General features: G+C 35.5%; 1 protein-coding gene across 4 annotated transcripts in view; it reads left to right on the top strand.

Annotated features, from left to right (window-relative positions):
• Positions 1-108: 108 nt before the first annotated feature.
• Positions 109-18487, top strand: part of LOC116767890 (dmX-like protein 2) — a 37499-nt gene continuing 19120 nt past the window's right edge. For 3 of the 4 annotated variants that reach the window (XM_061523583.1, XM_032658402.2, XM_061523582.1), the window contains exons 1-27: positions 109-392; positions 833-1033; positions 4316-4469; positions 6227-6300; positions 6975-7104; positions 7251-7371; positions 7495-7674; positions 7916-8043; positions 8509-8669; positions 8975-9053; positions 9737-9923; positions 10032-10216; positions 10766-10876; positions 11159-11340; positions 11466-11580; positions 12248-12428; positions 12717-12864; positions 13219-13417; positions 13975-14187; positions 14655-14800; positions 15245-15390; positions 15567-15673; positions 15844-16139; positions 16329-16613; positions 16702-16965; positions 17216-17365; positions 17613-17764. In XM_061523583.1, the coding sequence (XP_061379567.1) occupies positions 306-392; positions 833-1033; positions 4316-4469; positions 6227-6300; positions 6975-7104; positions 7251-7371; positions 7495-7674; positions 7916-8043; positions 8509-8669; positions 8975-9053; positions 9737-9923; positions 10032-10216; positions 10766-10876; positions 11159-11340; positions 11466-11580; positions 12248-12428; positions 12717-12864; positions 13219-13417; positions 13975-14187; positions 14655-14800; positions 15245-15390; positions 15567-15673; positions 15844-16139; positions 16329-16613; positions 16702-16965; positions 17216-17365; positions 17613-17764 (4382 nt within the window). In that variant the 5' untranslated portion in view covers positions 109-305. The remainder of the gene's footprint in view (positions 393-832; positions 1034-4315; positions 4470-6226; positions 6301-6974; positions 7105-7250; positions 7372-7494; positions 7675-7915; positions 8044-8508; positions 8670-8974; positions 9054-9736; positions 9924-10031; positions 10217-10765; positions 10877-11158; positions 11341-11465; positions 11581-12247; positions 12429-12716; positions 12865-13218; positions 13418-13974; positions 14188-14654; positions 14801-15244; positions 15391-15566; positions 15674-15843; positions 16140-16328; positions 16614-16701; positions 16966-17215; positions 17366-17612; positions 17765-18487) is intronic. The other variant, XM_061523584.1, reaches the window with a different exon arrangement.

Below are 18487 nucleotides of genomic sequence, written 5' to 3'. Positions count from 1 at the left end.
GCAAATATATTATTATTGAGTTGTTTTACCTATTTTATATATTACCTGTGTCACTTTAAGACATTCCTAATTTTTTATTCTTATCTCTTTCTCGCATTACGTACGTCACTCTTGATTCTTTCACGTTCGATGTGTGGTGTCATAGAGAAATATTCTTGATCGTACAACTCATAGAAGAACTAATCCAAATGCAAGATTTTATTTCTTAGTATAATTATGTATTACTTTAACAGAATACTATACTGTGCGCTTTACTGTGTTTTGGTAAATATACAGTGAGGGAATTCTAGTTATAATAACTCATTATGAACTGTCATCAAGTACTTAGTGGTGCCTGCAATTCAGGAGATCAATGTTTTGCTGTTGGATCCGTCGAAGGAATACCTTTTACAGTAAGTTGATTGTCAGATTTTAAAGTGTTGTCAGGATGTAAGTCTCGTGACCAAAACCTTAAGTGGTAATTGAACAGTAATGGTCCTAACAGGAAAATCTAATTTAAACTGTGATAAGAACAAAATATATTTTTCTTTGAATGCATTTCCTTAAACAATCAGCTGTGTTATTTAGAGGCCATAATATTATATATATTGTCCAAGAAAAGTGTATCCTTGAACAGTAATTGAAATTGTTTAAGTATTTAAATATCTATTATTGTCAAAGGCTTTGTTTACCTTGTGGGAGTATCATCCAGTGTACTTATGATAATTATGTTATTTACTGGCTCATCCTTCTAAATATGAATATTAAAAATATAAAACATTAAGAAGTAAAATCTATTTAAACAATGTTTTTTTATATTTTTTTTAATAATAATTATATATAAACTTTTTAGGCATATGCAGCAGGATGTAATATAGTGATATTAGCATCAAATTTTGAGCGAGTACAAATAATACCAGGTGCTATACATGGATATGTCCGCATCAGTTCCCTGGATTGTAGTACAGATACAGGAAAAATTGCAGCGGCTTATGGAGCTGAAGTATGCATTTTTGAACCAACACCACTCATACATACATCGGCAACAACCCATGTAAGTGAAACATTTACATTTTATAAGTAAATAAAACAAATAAACCTGCTGTTTACTACACATGATTATATATATATATTTTAATGTTACATAAGTCATGATTAGTGTTTGGCCAGATAAAATAACTCGACAATTTTTTAAATATAAGTAGGTTTTTATCTAATTTAATTAGTTAATTTAATAAGCCATTGGTGTTAAATATTTCATTTATGTGATGATTTAAAATACATTTAAATTGAAAACTATATATTTGTTTGATAATTTTCATAACAAATATGGACTTTATAATAGTCATTTTATATAGTATAAGTGTTTTCTTTACATATCCTTAAAATATTTCAATAGTGTGATTTGAAAAGATATGTTAAAGTAATTAGCATATTTTATGTGCAATGAAGGCCGAATATTTTAATGTTTTGATCTCTAACAACTTTCTTGTGCTTATAAGGAATATAATTGTAAGTGTGATTTTTTAAGATAAAAGATAAGAGATTATGATATAAATGTTATGACTCATTGTTATGTAAACAGCTTCTGTATTTAATTTTTTTATATATCTTAATACATAGTATGTTTCCTCTCTACATCCTCGTCAGACATTATAGGTCATTTATTATTAAAAAAAAAATTATATCCTGTATATCGGTGATAGTTTCCTATTAGTACTTAAATATTAAATTACATATTTTTTACACCAACATAACTAATTCAAGTTGATTGGCGGATAAATTTTAAATTTCATCAGTTGATAAAATATGTGCGAATACAAAACTGTTGTTATTATTATGAGTTTTATGATTTAAGTTAAACTTAAATGATGAAATCAAAATAAATTTCCAGTCAAAAATACTTATAGAAGCGATCTGTCCTCTCTAAAAAGCACTTTATATAACATTGCAAGAAATATAAATAAACTAACTCACATGGAAAGACTAAGTTACTATTTTGCAATGTCTTTATTCCTTCTACTCTTCCACAGAAGACTGAGATGTAGAAAATAAAAGTCAGATTGTCTTTCGTCTTAAATTCCAGCTTCGTTACACTTTTTAGTATGCATATTAGAAAATGATACTCTGCTACTATTTTATTCTATTCATTCAATATAAAGGTAATCCCTAATCACCAAACACTATTTAGGCGAAAATAACATAATTATTATATAAACTACCTGGTGAAGTTTCATTAATTAGAACTACATACATCACTTTAGTCTTATTAAACAGTGTAAGGTTCATAAATACAATGACAATGTCATGTTTAAACCCAATATGGTGGACGTATTTTTTTCTTTATACCTTGACACACTTATCAAATAATAGGCCTAGAGATGGATGCTTCGAAATTTAAAAAAGATGTACATATTCTAAAGTAGCTTTCTGAATGTTGTCTAGTGTGCAGTCAATTAGCGATTTATAACTAAAATCTGAACGCTATGGCATGTTTTCTTCAAATTAACGATAAATTCAAGGTTAAATAAAAAAATTATTATTTATAAATAACCGGAATGTATTAAAAGTTAGTTTGTTGATATTTCTTCTGGCTGATATTCTGAGATTTAAAAATGATAATAAACATATAATTAAGATTTGCTGATAATAAAAATAACCGCGAAAACCGATATTCGATTAATAATTTGTGTACATCTTAAAAATAATTATGTTTATGTTTATATTATTATTGGAAATATAATTATATCATAATAGTAAAAGTTAAAGAGACTAAAATAAATATGTTAGAACTTAGGTTTTAAACTGTTTTCCCGAAAATTCGCACGGATTCAATTGATGTTAAATTAAGTTTCCAAACCAATCCCACATTCAGTTTATTTAAAAGGCATTCACCTTATAGACTATATTCCTTGTTTTCTTACTGTTTGATCTACAGGGTGATTAAAAGAATTTATCACACATATTAATTATTTAATCATGAGATATAACTCGTTATTAGGTTTATTTTTATATTACCGAATGTACTATGTTTTTTTTAAAGCGCTATGTGCTAATGTATGTAAACGATACATAAGACAGCATATTTTATTATTTATAAGCGATAGAAATTGCTTGTGGTATATGTATTATAAAATAAATGACATAATAATCGAGAATTTCGGCCTCAGGCTTCAAGTAATATGATTAAGTAAAAACGAAATACTAATAAAGCGTTCGAGCGTTACCTTGGCGCTTAATGATCAAATAGATTTTTCTGTTAAATAACATGCGAAAATAGCGTGATTCTCCCATTCAGCATTCCAGCGCTGAATAAATTTGGGTTAATGATAAAAGTTATTCTGTTTGATGTTGGTATAACGTACTGTTGTTGAACAGTGGACAATGTTATGCGATACACCAATTAAACTACATGTTATAAATTTCTAAGACTATTAAGCGATGGTTCATCATTGCATAGTTTTTTTCATATACAATTTAATATATGACCTTGCGGGAAACGCGATATGAACTCGACTGTAACTATTATGTATGTGTTCGTTACACTCAATCGTACTTATATTAAATTGCTCTTCATAATAATGTATTGTAATGGCATTCGCTTTACAATGACATTTATTTTGTAAATATCGAAACGTTAGTATCAATCGATTTATGAGTCAGCATTCAATTAAATTAATTATAGTGACGTGAAAGCAAAATTAAAAAAAATATATAACGCACAAAATTCATAATGTCAAGAGAGTTGTCAGGCAGAAGAATAAAGATTAAAACGTCTAGATAATCTCCGTCAGCGAGTAAATTAATTTCTTTGAGATATAAAAATAGAGATCCCATATCGTTGAGCGGACTGTGAAGGCTACGCCTCTGATAGATCGTGATTTCTATCAGACTTCGCTCGGTATCCTGTCGAGTTACAGCGTTCGATCTAATTAACATCTTACATTTCGTCTCTTAAATTATTCTATTTTATTGCCAAAAGGCACTGCGGATATTATTATTTATTGAACAGCAAAAGTAAAATCGTTTAGCGGTCAAGGTCATTTATTCGTTATGTAACCTTTACCAGCTTTTAAACATATTCCACACATAAAGTGTGTCTTATATATATTTAAAAAAATATTACTTCTTTATGTCCTCGGTCTAAATGACATTTTAAGTACGGATATATTATATCGTTTCTTTTCAAGTTATGCAGATTAATTATTAACGAGGAATTAGTTTTGCAAGATAGTAAATAAACACGAGAGCAAATAAACAAAAATTATAAGATAATTATTTGTGAATATCATACTCATATTTTACCGACTTATGTTTAGTATAAATCATAATCCAGGGTCTGGAGTACAGATGGGTACAAACTGGCAAGTTGGTGGCAGACGGTCCGATCACCGCATTGTCGTGGAACCTGGAGGGAACTCGCCTCCTCACTGGAGGGAAGATCTTACAATTATGGCACCAGGCATCTTTGTACCAGGATGACAGTCAACGTGAGTAACATATAATACCTTTTTGGACTTAAGGATTTCAATCAACGATTTTTATACATAAACTTAAAAGATAATATGACAGTGTGAACATGAAAATGAATGCGATTCAATAACGTCAGAAATATAACACGTTCGACATCTAAATATTTTTTATTGTTTAAAGTCCATGGATCACTTATTGCTCTTCGGTCTAGACTAGTCTGGACATACGAAACTTATGAGTCGTGCAATCAATATATCATCGCGACCGTATGTTTAATGCGGACGGCGTAATTGCTATTTCGGATGACACTTAATTCGTAACTTAATGATTGTTGACGTAACTGTCTGAGCATCTTGTACTAATTGCAGAGTATAGGAGTAGATTTTTCTGTGCTCTGGATTCTAGAACCTTCTACATTTATCATGTTATTAATTTGTGCACAAAGGAATCTTCATAGAACGATAACCCAAGCTCTGCACCAACGAGACGAAACTCAGTATCATGAATAAAGTGCCGCACTGGCACGTTTCCAGCAAGTTTTCTGGTTACCACTTTATCGATTCAACCGTTTTGGGGTCAAATTGAAACAATTCTCTACTTAGATTAAATATATTCGTGTTCATTTTGTAAATAAGGTAATTATTTCAGCCGAATAAATATCGATTTTTAACATATAAAAGATCTGAAGTTCAGTCATCACGCGACATAATCGTCAGCCGGTATTACGAGTTTAACGTTTACATGCTTAACGTTTATCGGAAAATCGATTCGTATACTTTTTTAATTAAGAATACGCAAGTGTTTAACACAAATATATAGATACTTTTTTTTTACTCAAATAATATTCTCTAATAAAGTCTTTTATTTGATATGCCGAAGTCGCCTTTTATCATGTTGCGCGCATTTGATTGTTTTTTAAATGCAAATTAACCTATTAAACGATCGGAATATTTTCTATGGCACGTGTAAGAGTTACGGTTGTATGATATAACTTCAATTATAATTATATTATTTATCGATTCGTTTATAAATTATATCAGACGAAATAATATTATAAATTCAAGCGTATTGTTACTGTAAAGTTTTGAAGCAAATATTACTGCTGTTAATTTTCGATGAGTACTTTATAAATGTTTAATATTAAAATGTCACATACTAAGATTTGTATAACGTAAGCTGATATAAAAATATAAGTCTTTATTATTTGACATGTAGTGGAGCTGGCGGTTGCAGCGGGGCTACGCAAAACAATGTTACTTGCAATATATTTATGTAAAATTTATATGGCAAAATCTCTGCTATATTATCAAAATACCACCGTAGTTTCTGTAGCTTGTGGATTTATTGCGTCTATATGTATTTAATCTGGCTTGATGCCAGCAGACGGTAATCAGGAAAGTGCATTTCCAGATACAGAAAAAGAAATTAACTTAACACAGTTCGTGACCTTATTTTCTTTAATACAACAATATATATCGACGTACAAAAGGAGATCCATTAGTTATGTGATCAGATTTTGTTTTAGTGTTTACTTCTCTCTCTTCCATGGTGATAATTGGTGGGACCCGCCCCCCTTTCGTGACATTAACACAATAGTTCTTAAAAGAAAATGTATTTTACTAATTCCCGAAGTAAAATGTTTCAAATTCTAAAATTCCAAAAAAATACGTAATATTTTGAAGTATCCCCTCTCCCATATTAAAAAAGCTAGGCTGGGACTTGCTGGATGTGCCCTAATCACCTTGCTACAAAACTATATGTTGCATGATTTCAGCAAGCTCCGGAGTGACATTCCAAATAGGTGGAGACAAAGACGAGAAAACAAAACAGCAGGAGGAGGACGAGCCGGTTAGTGAATGATATGTTTATAGAGCCGTCAGATAAGATAAAACTAACACAATGAAAACTCACGTGCACGTACAATGTTATCAGCATTTTGTTATGAGATACGTGATCCTGATTTAGATGTTATTTATTGTTCTCATAACAGAATATTTTGTGTTAGACATCAGCGGAATAAATAGTCCGTTCCTACCTGTAACTAATTGAATTATATGTTAATAAAAAACTTAAGGCCTTTATAAATTAAAAGCCGTTAAGTATGAGTTCATTATATTTTAAAACGTTTCCTTAAAGAGTTTTTTTTTTTTAATTTCAAACAAAATGCTAAATAATAAAGCCTTTAATATGAAAATATAAGTATGTTTCCTTTTTTTTAATTATTATGCTATGGCTTCACTCATACTGAAATTTCGGAATACTTTGCCAAAGTCAACGTTTAATTTATTTATTGAACGAATGAAAATATAATTTTGAATACTGTGTGCAGAAAGGTCGAATGGGTTGGTCTTAACTGTAATGGAATGAAGGCGCTCTTTTTTTGTTATATTTTTACCAGCATATAGAATAACACAAAACATACATAAATATTATCTAAGTTGCTTCGATTTTTATTATTATTATTGTATTATAGGTGTTTGTTTGTCCAATAATTTTTTTCTATATTTAATGTATTTGTGTAGGGTTGGTTGTGTGTATGGCAATGTCACACGGCGACGCCCGCACACCACCTAGCGTTCTCACCGGACGGTGTCCTGTTTGCTACCTCTGGAGTGAACGATCGTCTCGTCAAAATATGGTACCAGAACAAAGGTAATTGTTACAAATATTTATTCAAATTATACCACTTATATTGAATAGGTAAATCACGTAACTGAGTACCCACGGGGTACGAATAATCTAAATAAATGATTTGATGATATATTTAATGGTAGATTATGATGATATTTTTTCGGCAGTTTTGGTCCAAGCGCAAGGAGAACATTCTTCTCCGGAACTAAACTATACCTTCATATACGTGGCTCATCCTCGCGCCGTCACACACTTGTCCTGGAGGAAGACCAGCAAGTATATGCCTAAGTGAGTAACTTGTATTCTAACTGTTTGGAGTTTAGCGTGTTCAAACTTGCAAACATATATATTTTTAACTTACACGTGTAGAAAAGTAATGACAAGTTACTTTGAAGTCTTAATCTTCTGCAGAGGCAGCGTGGGTAATGTGCTAGTGACGTCATGCGTGGATAATATCTGCCGCGTATGGGCAGAGACTTTGCTGCCCGAGGACGAGTGGGGCTGCGCCACACATGCACGCTCACCGCCGAGGAGACAAAGAGCAACGCACAGACACAAACATCGGTTCATGCAGCGGCTTAAACACATGAAGTTAGTATATATATATGTATATATATATATATCGTAAAGATATTTCTTGATGATGGTACTATCCTAGAAAATTTAACCTGTATCCTCAATAATCTATGTTTATCACATATAGTGACGCAGAAACCACTTGTACACTAAAATTGGACAAATAGAATATAGAATATAATAAAAGCCATGAAAATATATGAATGCCACACACATAGTGACATTCGATCGCGGTAGTAAAACCTATATCCAACAGGACATGTTTCCACATCCGGCGCACGGCCCAGTCTTCCAAGCAGCCGGGCGCGCCCATCCCCACCCTGCCTTCAACCTACAGCGCGCACGACTTCCACAACCCTTACCACTCCACTTCTTACACTGGAGGTAATTTATATCATTTATAGTGGTGGCATAATAGTCTGGTATCGTCCACGGTATCCATCGACTATTCACTCTTTAGACATTAAATGTATCATGGTAAGAATTGACAAGTCATACTTGATTAGAGCTCAAAGTATTATAAATCTTAAATGGCATTAAAATGTATGAAAACGTAAGTAGACTCCTCTGTCGTTCAAAACATTGATTTTGTTCATTAAAATGTCATATCCTTGACGGAACGCGTTTTAAATAAAGACTTTAAAATAAAAAGTTTTTTGGTTATACCATCAAGTCAGCAAGTCGATCCTACAAAGACGATAGTGGCAGCGAACTCTAAAATAAGTTTTATCTCTTGTTGTTCTTATTATTATGCAAAATATTTATATAATATATAATCGTTTAATAAAAAAAAAAATATAGCGACCACATTACTGTAATGTAAAACTATATATAATCTGTGGTTTCCAGGGTTACACTTCCATCTCGCAGCATCTATCAACGCGGAGACGGACATTCCTTTGGTTCCGTCGTTGGCTGGCGGGGGGCGGTTCATCTTACACTGGTTGCACAACAAAGAAATGCATTTTACCAGTCAGGCAGAAGCTATACTGCATGATCTCACTAAGAAGGTAACTTTTGCACCACAAACTAACACTGACACCGTCACTTAATAGTTTAAACTTATAAACAAAAAATAATTTGCTTCTTTAGAAATATATCTTTGGGCATGAGTTTGGGCAATTGTTGACGAAACAAATTAGAGGCAACTAGTGAAAATAGTACTGTGTTAAATCATTAAAGAAATATTTGTACGAAATATTTTGTTTTTGTAGACCTTCTCAGTAGGATTGCTAAATTTTATATGTAATAAATTAAACGATTTCAGTATCTAGGAGTAGTGGAATATGCTAACAAAGAATCATTAAATTTTCAGATTTTAGATAAGGAAGAAACCGACGAAGGTGGTTCAGGTTCAGACCACACCACACATCCGGACGGAGAGAACGAGAATAGTACGTATAATAATTATTACAATACTATTAAGTAGACAACGTTTACATCAAAATTGTATCTCTAAACTATTTACTTAGTATACAAGTTTTTTCGCTATTTCGGTACATATACCATATTTAGCTTTAAACCGCTCTCAAGTGCAATATATTTAATTCTGCTTATATTCGCTTATGCGCGATTTCATGCTGCTATGTAGGACATAGGCGGCCAAGTCATCATTTAACTAAAGTTCTTTCCGAGGATAACAGCAACAGTGATGAACAACCAGGTAAATACATGCGGCAGTACACCTTACATACGACACGCTGACGCTCGAATCAAGTATATAGAGATAATATATAGATTACAACCAAACCTCATACCGAATACATTTATTTAGAGTATTACATTTGGTTTTATATAAACCTTTACAACTTTACGAAGATATGAATATAAAAACAATGGCTTTATTATTATACAACGTCGCCGTATACAATGTTCTATGTCGTATAATATGCCACTCAATTTACACTATGTGTAGTTAGTCACCCATATTTAACAATAAAAGATCTTTTTGATACTTACCCATCATACCTTTGAGAAAAACTTCCCACATATACATTTTATCTTTTCAAGTATCTTAATTTGAATATGGAACATTAAACAAGTTTCTTAATTTGAATATGGAACATTAAACTTCCAGGCAGCGCCAATCACAGTCACCCAAGCTTGTCAAACACCACGTCCATAAACTCGATCGCTACAGACGTGACGTGTACACACCTCCCGGACTCGTTGGACGCGAAGATAGAGGCGCTGCTGAGGGACTGGCATCAGAGTCCCGACCTTCTATTCTCTATACATCCTGTAGATGGCAGTTTCTTGATATGGTATGGGTCTAATTTTAGTTCAAAGATTTAAAAACAATTTCACAACAATAGAAATGTTGTGATATTAATCTTTCTCTAAGATTTTATAATAATATTCTTCACATGCAGGATCTGCGAGTGGCTGGACGAGCTCCAGGCGGGTGCAATTCGCCAGGCTCAAGTGTCCTACAGCGCCCGCATCCCGTGCGCCTTCCCCCTGGGAGACGCCACCACCATGTGTACGCCGGCCGCGCTCTACCACGCCGCCGCTCAGCCGCTCTACGTCAGACACCGCACCAAACCAGTCACGCCCGGTAATAACCAGTTAGATCAGTCTAATATAATCAGTCGATAACGCCCTCGGTGGGCGCTGAAGTGGGCCCAGAAAAAATAGGGGCATTCTGTGTAGACTTGGGGGTGATTTTAATTAAATTTAGTTAGGATAATTTGTAGTGGTTTTTCAGTAGGCGAAAAATGTCTTTGCTAAAAAAGTAATTTATTGTCAAAGTGGGCAGTAGACAAAATAATTTTGATAACCCCCGAGTTAGACAATAAAATATTGTGTTTTACAATATGTTAAATCTTTTTCCAAATGTGAGATAGACATTTCCACTATAATTTTGTTAGTGACTAATATAAAAGTTCTTTGAAATAATGTAAAAATTTATTATTATTTTTTTTTAATAAAAAATAATATTTCTTTTATAGATTGATATTAATAGAATCGATGTACATTCTCAAATTCTCTTTTGACAATAACATGGAATTTAAACTATTTTCACACACGAATAACTCCTATTATGAGTGTCGTTGAAAAACATAAATAGATGTATTTCACTGACTTCAAGTTTCATTACCATTAGGACAACCTCAACAAGGAGAAAGTGTCACGACTCCATTAGCGAGCGTTCAGGAGGAGAAGGAAGAGAATGATTGGCCGCAGAACGAAAACCAAAATGCGGGAGAGGAGAACGGTAAAGAATTAATCACATAATATTATGGAAATAAAATATATATAAAAACTTATTATATATATAAAGGGTATAAAAAAATATCTAACAACTCTTCTGCCCGTGATCACGGTTGCTGCAAATTAACCGAAACGTCTTGATTATATAGATTAAAAATAATAAAATACGCGTAGTAATCCCAAAATATTAGTTTCATTTAAATGAATACTCGCTAAAGTCTCAGATCTCATTAAAATATCTACATATACAAAAAAAAAAAATTGTATTCAAAAATATATATTTTAGGAGCACGAGAAGAAAATAACAACGATATGAAAAGAAAAACGAGCATCGCGACCGAGGAGCTGGAGAATCAAGATGGCGATATACTGGAGTCGGCGCCCGTTATATCGATGGTCACCAACCACACGAACGGAACCCTGAACCTGTGGCAACTTACATTCGATGATAAATCCAAATTCTCTCAAGTATGTAAAAAAATCATAGCTCATAGTAATTCTAAGGAAATTAAAATTAACTATGACATTGGGTTACAATAGAAGATTTTATCCGTGTAATATATGTGTTCCTTATGTCTGTATGTGTTCTGTAGGTGCTTTCAATAGGTCACGCTTCAAGAGCATCCGGACACAGGTTTAGAGTCAACGACATCACATGCCATCCAGTATTACCCCTGCTGCTCACTACGAGCCATCACAATATATCGGGTGGGTTGAGAAGTCTTCCTAAGGCGGCCCATACATCTGCAATAATTTTGCACAATAATTTTGCACAATATTTTTACTGTCCAATAATATTGAATTTTTGTTTGAATCCAAACGTTCAATAATATTTAGCAATAAGATTGACAAACCATCCCCGGGACGGAACCGGTCTCGCCAGCTCAGCTCACTGGACTGACAGCATGTAGCGCAGTGCCAGCCCTGCACAGTACGAACACACTATTGCGCGATAGGTTTAAGCTCGCTCAAACTTCTGTTCGCTCGTTGCGCGATTTGTCAGTATCATCCCGACACTGCTAATAATATTGTACAATCCACTAGATTGTGCAATACCATCGCAGATGTATGGGCCGCATGAGGTTGTCACAATAATCAAGTTACAACTACTTATTCCTTCAACATCTTTGTACAAGAACCTTCCATTCCAGAAGTACCTTCCATTTTAAAAATTTTGTTCACCAGAAACTGGATTATTTTAAAATATTTCAATAATTACATATTAGCAATAATTACATATTAGTGAAAGGAGTTAGTAAAAATTAGACATGATATGCGTACGTCGGACAGTTTAACTATATATATAAAACCAATGCGTCTTTTGAAATAAATGTTAATCTTCAGTGTTATATCAATTGAGACTAATGGTCAGCAGACAGTTCCCGCGAGTCTCCGTCGCCGGCGGCTGGCGGGTTATGCTCCGAGCTGGTGATGTGGCGAGTGGAGTGTGTGGGTCCTCTGGGCAAGTCGGGCGGCGTCTCCGAATTGGCGCGTGTGAACTCGCCTCATTTATCGGCCTTCAGTAACGTCGCCTGGTTACCTACACTATTACCAAGGTTGGATATGTATTATACTATTCATTTTCATTGTTTTTTTCAAATATAGAATTTTCCTGACATTTAAATTCCGAATGTAAAGAATTTAAAAAATCGTGATCATTAATCTGTGATAGACCTACCGAATTTGTGGCTGAATATAATTTTTTATTATATACATAAATCGCGATGCTAACGTCGGGATTACATAAAATTCATATTCGTATGAAACCAGATCGAATATCTTAGTCGAGAACAATATATCTCGTTGGTATAACGCACTGCACACGACCTGTCCTATATTTTCAGTACAACTCTCGGTAATCTATCAAACTCGCCGTCGGCGTGCTTCGTGGCGAGTGACGGTGAGAGTCTTAGACTTTTCCAAGCCGTGATCGACGCGCGCACTCTGTTAGCGGAGATCGCTACCTCCGAGCGACGCCATAAAGATGTTATGGTATGCCTGAAATAATTGTATAAAATATAAGAAACCTTTACTATGCATGTTAATTTTTTTTCTTTAAAACGTCAAACAAATTTTTACGCAATCACAATCGCAGTCTCATAAATTTATCATAATTACTAATTATATAAATGCTAATATAACTTGCAAAACTGTATCGAACACCAAAAATACTCTTAATATTAAACACTGACGTAAAATTAATTTTATTACATTTTCATCATTACTTAATACGTAAATGTATGAACGAGTCTTTTTAAAAATATTTCTACATGGAATTTATAAATAAATATAGTGTATTAATGATGTATTAGATCAGTTCAGCAGTCGTCTCACTATCGTTTGCAGCATCACGACACGATGTCTATGTCGTCGGAGTCGTCGGTGTCGGAGGGGGGCGTTCCTCTTCACGATCGCATAAAGATCGTGTCCCAGCAGTCCACGGCGCGGCCCGGGGCCATCATACAGTTGCACGCCATAGCGGACGCCACGCACGACTGGCATAACACGCAGCTGCTGCACGTGTTCCAGGAACAGCTCATTACTGGTATTTATGTTACTAGTAAATATATATTACTAGCTTTCGCCCGCGACTTTGTCTACTTCAGAAGAGTAAATGTATTTTAAATTATAGATATTTTGTTCGATTGATTGGATGGAAAATATACCATGTCCTTCTCCTAGTTTTAAACAAAACCCTTCCCCCCCCCCCATCAATTTCATCAATTTCATCAAAAAGTGTAACTAAACCGACATTCAGTTACATAGAAGTACATAGATTTATTGGACTAACTTCATAAAATCTTAAGTCTGTATATACTTTTAATGTAAAGTCGACCTAAAAGTAGCACTCTAACAGCTACCTTCATAGGATAATATATAAATCTTTGGAAATATTTAGATTTCTAACCAATATTCACATAAAATTTGCTGAATGCAGATTAACAGACAATTTTTATTATTTATCAAAACATTAGTATCTGTCGATATTAACAGTGAATAGATTCATTGTGAACGGAATAAATACAAATTGAAAAAAATATATCTGAAGGAGTGGCATCGATTCTGTATTTGTCAAAAAATTTAAATTATCATTTGTATCAGGTGAGCGGACATCCAGCGATTGTGAGAGCACAGACTCGGGAGTGGAAGGTTCCGATGCGAACCCCGCGGAGACCGGTCTGGAGGCTATCGTGGACTTGAGGAAGTCGGCTGTCTTCAACGAACCCTTCTATATAGTGGTGCTGGAGAGGACGGACGGCGGCTCCACCGTGCATATGTGGAGGTTGACTGTGTCCTCGCAAGCTGATCCATCAGGTATGTGTGTCGAGGAGAATAATCAGTTTATGTAGGTATATTTACTATGTACAATATATATAGTCGTCTATTAATAACATTTCGGTTTGAAATCGCTGTAAATTAGTAGGTTAGTCATAAATATATAAATTCATTGATAAAACTATGTATGTGTTTTTGAATAAAATATTTCTAAAAAATATTTGTTAATAACTACAAAGTATTTCAAAATAAAGTAATAGATTCCGTTAAGCAGACGTCTGATTAAGAGTTTTGTTTATATATATTTTTTTTGTTTAATCATTCATATTTAAAAATATTGTAGAATATACTGGTATATATTTTTTGTAACTGAATAAAAGGTGAGGTTATTTAAAGGAAAGTGAAGTCAATAATAACGTAATTTTAAATATACTTGTAATACGTCTGATATCGACTGATGTAATGAGATGGGATACATCGTGTAAACAAACCTTTGTTCGTTACAGACGACCTCACCAACAGTATGATGTACGTCCCCGACAGCGCGCTCATACAAGAGGACGAGGGCGACTCGAGGAAGAACTCCGTGTGTGTGGACGAGAGGCCAGCGCCGCTCAACGCACACTCGCATCTCTCTATAACTACTAAGAAGGTATTCTAATGAAGATTATATATATATATATGGTCTTGGTCTTGGTCTTAGCCATTACGACTGATGGTCGTAATCGGTGATCATTTCTCGTGCCATTGATGTTGTTCCTTTGTACTACGTAATGGAATTTGTAAGAACGATTAACATTTTTTAGTTGGTCCATAGTAGCGTAGCAGTCATCTGTATTATCCCCAATAATCACTATTTTTGTTAAAAATAAATTCGTATAAATATAAATAAAAATATCGCTCTCGTTATATCACCAACAAACACCCACGTGATGAGATGCGTCTTTACTTTGAGCTACAAAAATTCAATGGTATTTAATTAATTCAATTCTATTAATAAATAGTATGTATTTAGTGACTGTATTACAAGGCTTGCTCTAATATAATATGTTGTCATTGTCTAGGTCTTATATACTCTACATTGTTTGGGTTTTAGGTGTGCGAGTGTCCATTATCCTTACCGGACGGAGTGGACGTCATTCATGCGACGCCAGCCGCCGGACACCTCAGCTCCGCATCTATATACCCAGCGTGTCTGGCTCCTTACATCCTAGCCACCGCGTGCTCTGATAGTACATTAAGGTATTATGTGTTTATTATAACATATTTTTATAAATAAAATTGTGACCACAGCTGCGTCTATGTCCCATTCCCGACTGACTGACTGATAACAGAGTTCCGACTTTTAACACTGTTTTTACGGTGTACTATGTTAGAAGACATCGATCGATGGTGACATTAATTTTGGTCTTTTTTAGATTTTGGAAATGTGACGTCACCAAGAAAGATAATGATGAATTTGATTACGCTTGGAAGGAATGGGAAATGATGAATAAGGATCAAGAGTCTGCTATTGACATTCCAGGTATGATTTTGCTACATTTAAATACTAATATAAAATAAAGTCTGTTTCATGAGAAAGTTGTACGGTGTAATGAATGGTTTTTCTGTGTTTTATTTATTGTGGGCTCTTTATCTCATATCGCTGTTTTTGTTTAATAGATACATTACAATGTATTTTCATATAATTATCAGGTCAACCGCTACACATCAGCGCCGCGTACAGCGGTCGCATCGCGTGCGCTTACAAGTGCGGTAGATCGTTCACGCGGCCAAAGAACACTAGTTCCAGCCCGGACGCCCGGTTCGTCAACCTGTGCGTTTGCGTGTACGAGTGTGAGAGTACCGGAGGCGCGGAGTGGCTGTTAGAGGACACCATACCGCTGAGGAATGTGAGCCTGCCGCGGGTCGGGGTGTGCGCCGACACACAGATAGACCTGTCGTACCTTCATGACACATCGTTCATGCAGAAGAAACAACGGCTGACTCAGGTTGAATATATTTTTAACAGCAAGCAGTAAAATAGGCAAATTATAAACATTGTTGCGTCTTTACATCGGACTCTCATCTATTGTAATTTTTATGTCCCTGTTGCTTTTTCGTTTGCATATAATTCGATAATACTTATTTTTATCTAGATATTTTTATCTACATATTCTAATATCAAAGATATTTTTAAGGTTCTTCAAACTTTATCGTCGGACGAGAGCCGCAACAATCGTAACGGCGAGGCGGACGCGGGGAAGGCGGCCGGCCTTTTAGCGGTGCCGTCCTTCAGTACTCTACAGTCCCTACGCAAGAGCATTATGGAAAATGGCAACACGTGTCCACTAACACAGAAACATCTCGTGCAATTGGACTGGGTGTCCAAGGAAGATGGATCCCATATACTGACTGTAGCTGTTGGGTCTAGAGTTCTGTTATTCACGCCGGTTTCGAGTGATCTGGCCCAAGCCAACATCAAGGTGATCTATCGATAAGAATTAGTGTTCACTTAATGTGTTAGGTTCTGTGTTTAATATATTCAGACGGCGTCTAATGTTTTTTTTTTAGGCTATGAAGGAATCGATAAACAACAATCGTCCGATTCTGCGTAAAGCGTCTTCTCTCGCAGCTCCGCTATTCGTAGAGGAGATACGATGGATGCAGTTACGTAGGATACAACTGAAAACTGCGGACGGCTTGCCGCCGTTACCGATGCAGATATCGTGGGTTCGAGACGGCATTCTGGTAGTGGGGATGGACTCCGAGATGCATGTGTATTCACAGTGGAAACCGGAAACGCCACAGATGAATTCTGGACAGGCTGGCGTGCAGGTACTTTATGTAAACTTATTAAGATAAATTTTTGTGGTGATTTTAAAGAAATAGAGGTTATATTTAATATAAATGTAAGCGTCCAATCGTTTTTTGTTAAATATGAAATTAACAGCTTATAATCTTCTGTAAAAACAAATGTTAATACGATGGAAAAGTCTTAAATTACAGGAACTACTAATATTACAGGAAATAATAACTAATAAAATACTTGTGTATCTATAATAACTTCCTCACTTTCTCTCTTTAGGAGCAAGAAGAGTGCAGTGAATCCCGTGCTCTGCGCGACTCAGACCTGCGCGTGTCGGCGCCGCACCTGCAGCGGGTTTCTTCTATAAATCTCCAGCTGTTGGAGCGAGACGCGCGAAGACGAACCAAAGCAATGCCCGACCAGCCACAGGTGACCCTCCGATAACGCTTTAATGCGTTTTCTGTGTGGAACATAGTAAACTTTGTCTATTTATTTGGTACTTCTACCGCCTATAATAATGTCTGCATGTTACAACTTAAAACTTTACTTTTGTATATTATTCGACGTTCAGAATACTTTCACTGATCATAATCGCGGGTATACGAGCTAGGAGTGACATTTCCTATAATCGCGAAAGTTTTACATTTTATAAATTAGTTGTGTCATTTTGTAACAGCCTCTTCTGGACTACATGCCGGACTACGGTCTATTCGAAGCGTCGCAGATAGCCTGTCCCGTGCTACCTCAGTATCATCCGAAGCAGTTGATGGAGCTGCTGAATAGCGGTAAAATAAGATGGGTGAAGGCCATTCTGGCACATTTGGTCAGGTAAATAAATTATTTAGTTGCACCTAGTGGATTAACTATGGGGTTTTCCAATAGGGACGCTTGAACTTTGACAGCTGATTGCGGCCATGTTGTTTGAGTGACAGCTGTCAAATGCAGTGTGTTATATTCATTCCGTCCTCCCAAACCACCATGGCAGGTTACAGTGTCGAGCAGCACGTGCAAATCATAAAATTGTTTTATGAAAATGGGTCTTCAGTTCGAGCAACGTTCCGCGCACTTCGCCCGTTTTACGGTCGCGATGATCGTCCTGCCGAGTCGACTATCCGTCGATTGGTGGACAAATTCGAGTCAACCGGGTCAGTTAACAATCAGCCGGTTCCCGTGCGTCAACGTAACGCGAGATCTGCCGAGAATATCGCCGCTGTGCGCGACAGTGTCCTCGAAAACCCGCGGCAGTCAATTCCGCGTCGCGCACAGGAACTCGGCCTTTCGCAGACGACAACTTGGCGAATTTTGCGTTGTGACTTGAGCCTGCACCCGTACAAGATCCAGCTGACCCAAGAGCTCAAGGTTAATGACCATAGACAGCGCCGTGTGTTCGCTGACTGGGCATTAGAGCAGTTGGAAGTTGACGCCGATTTTGGCAAAAAAATCATCTTCAGCGACGAGGCGCATTTTTGGATGAATGGCTATGTCAACAAGCAAAATTGCCGTATTTGGGACGAGACCAATCCACACGAGGTTCACCAAGTGGCAATGCAC

The sequence above is a fragment of the Danaus plexippus genome, chromosome 19, assembly GCF_018135715.1.
Source record: "Danaus plexippus chromosome 19, MEX_DaPlex, whole genome shotgun sequence".
Classification (NCBI taxonomy): domain Eukaryota; kingdom Metazoa; phylum Arthropoda; class Insecta; order Lepidoptera; family Nymphalidae; genus Danaus; species Danaus plexippus.
This window is presented reverse-complemented; position numbering and strand designations above follow the sequence as displayed.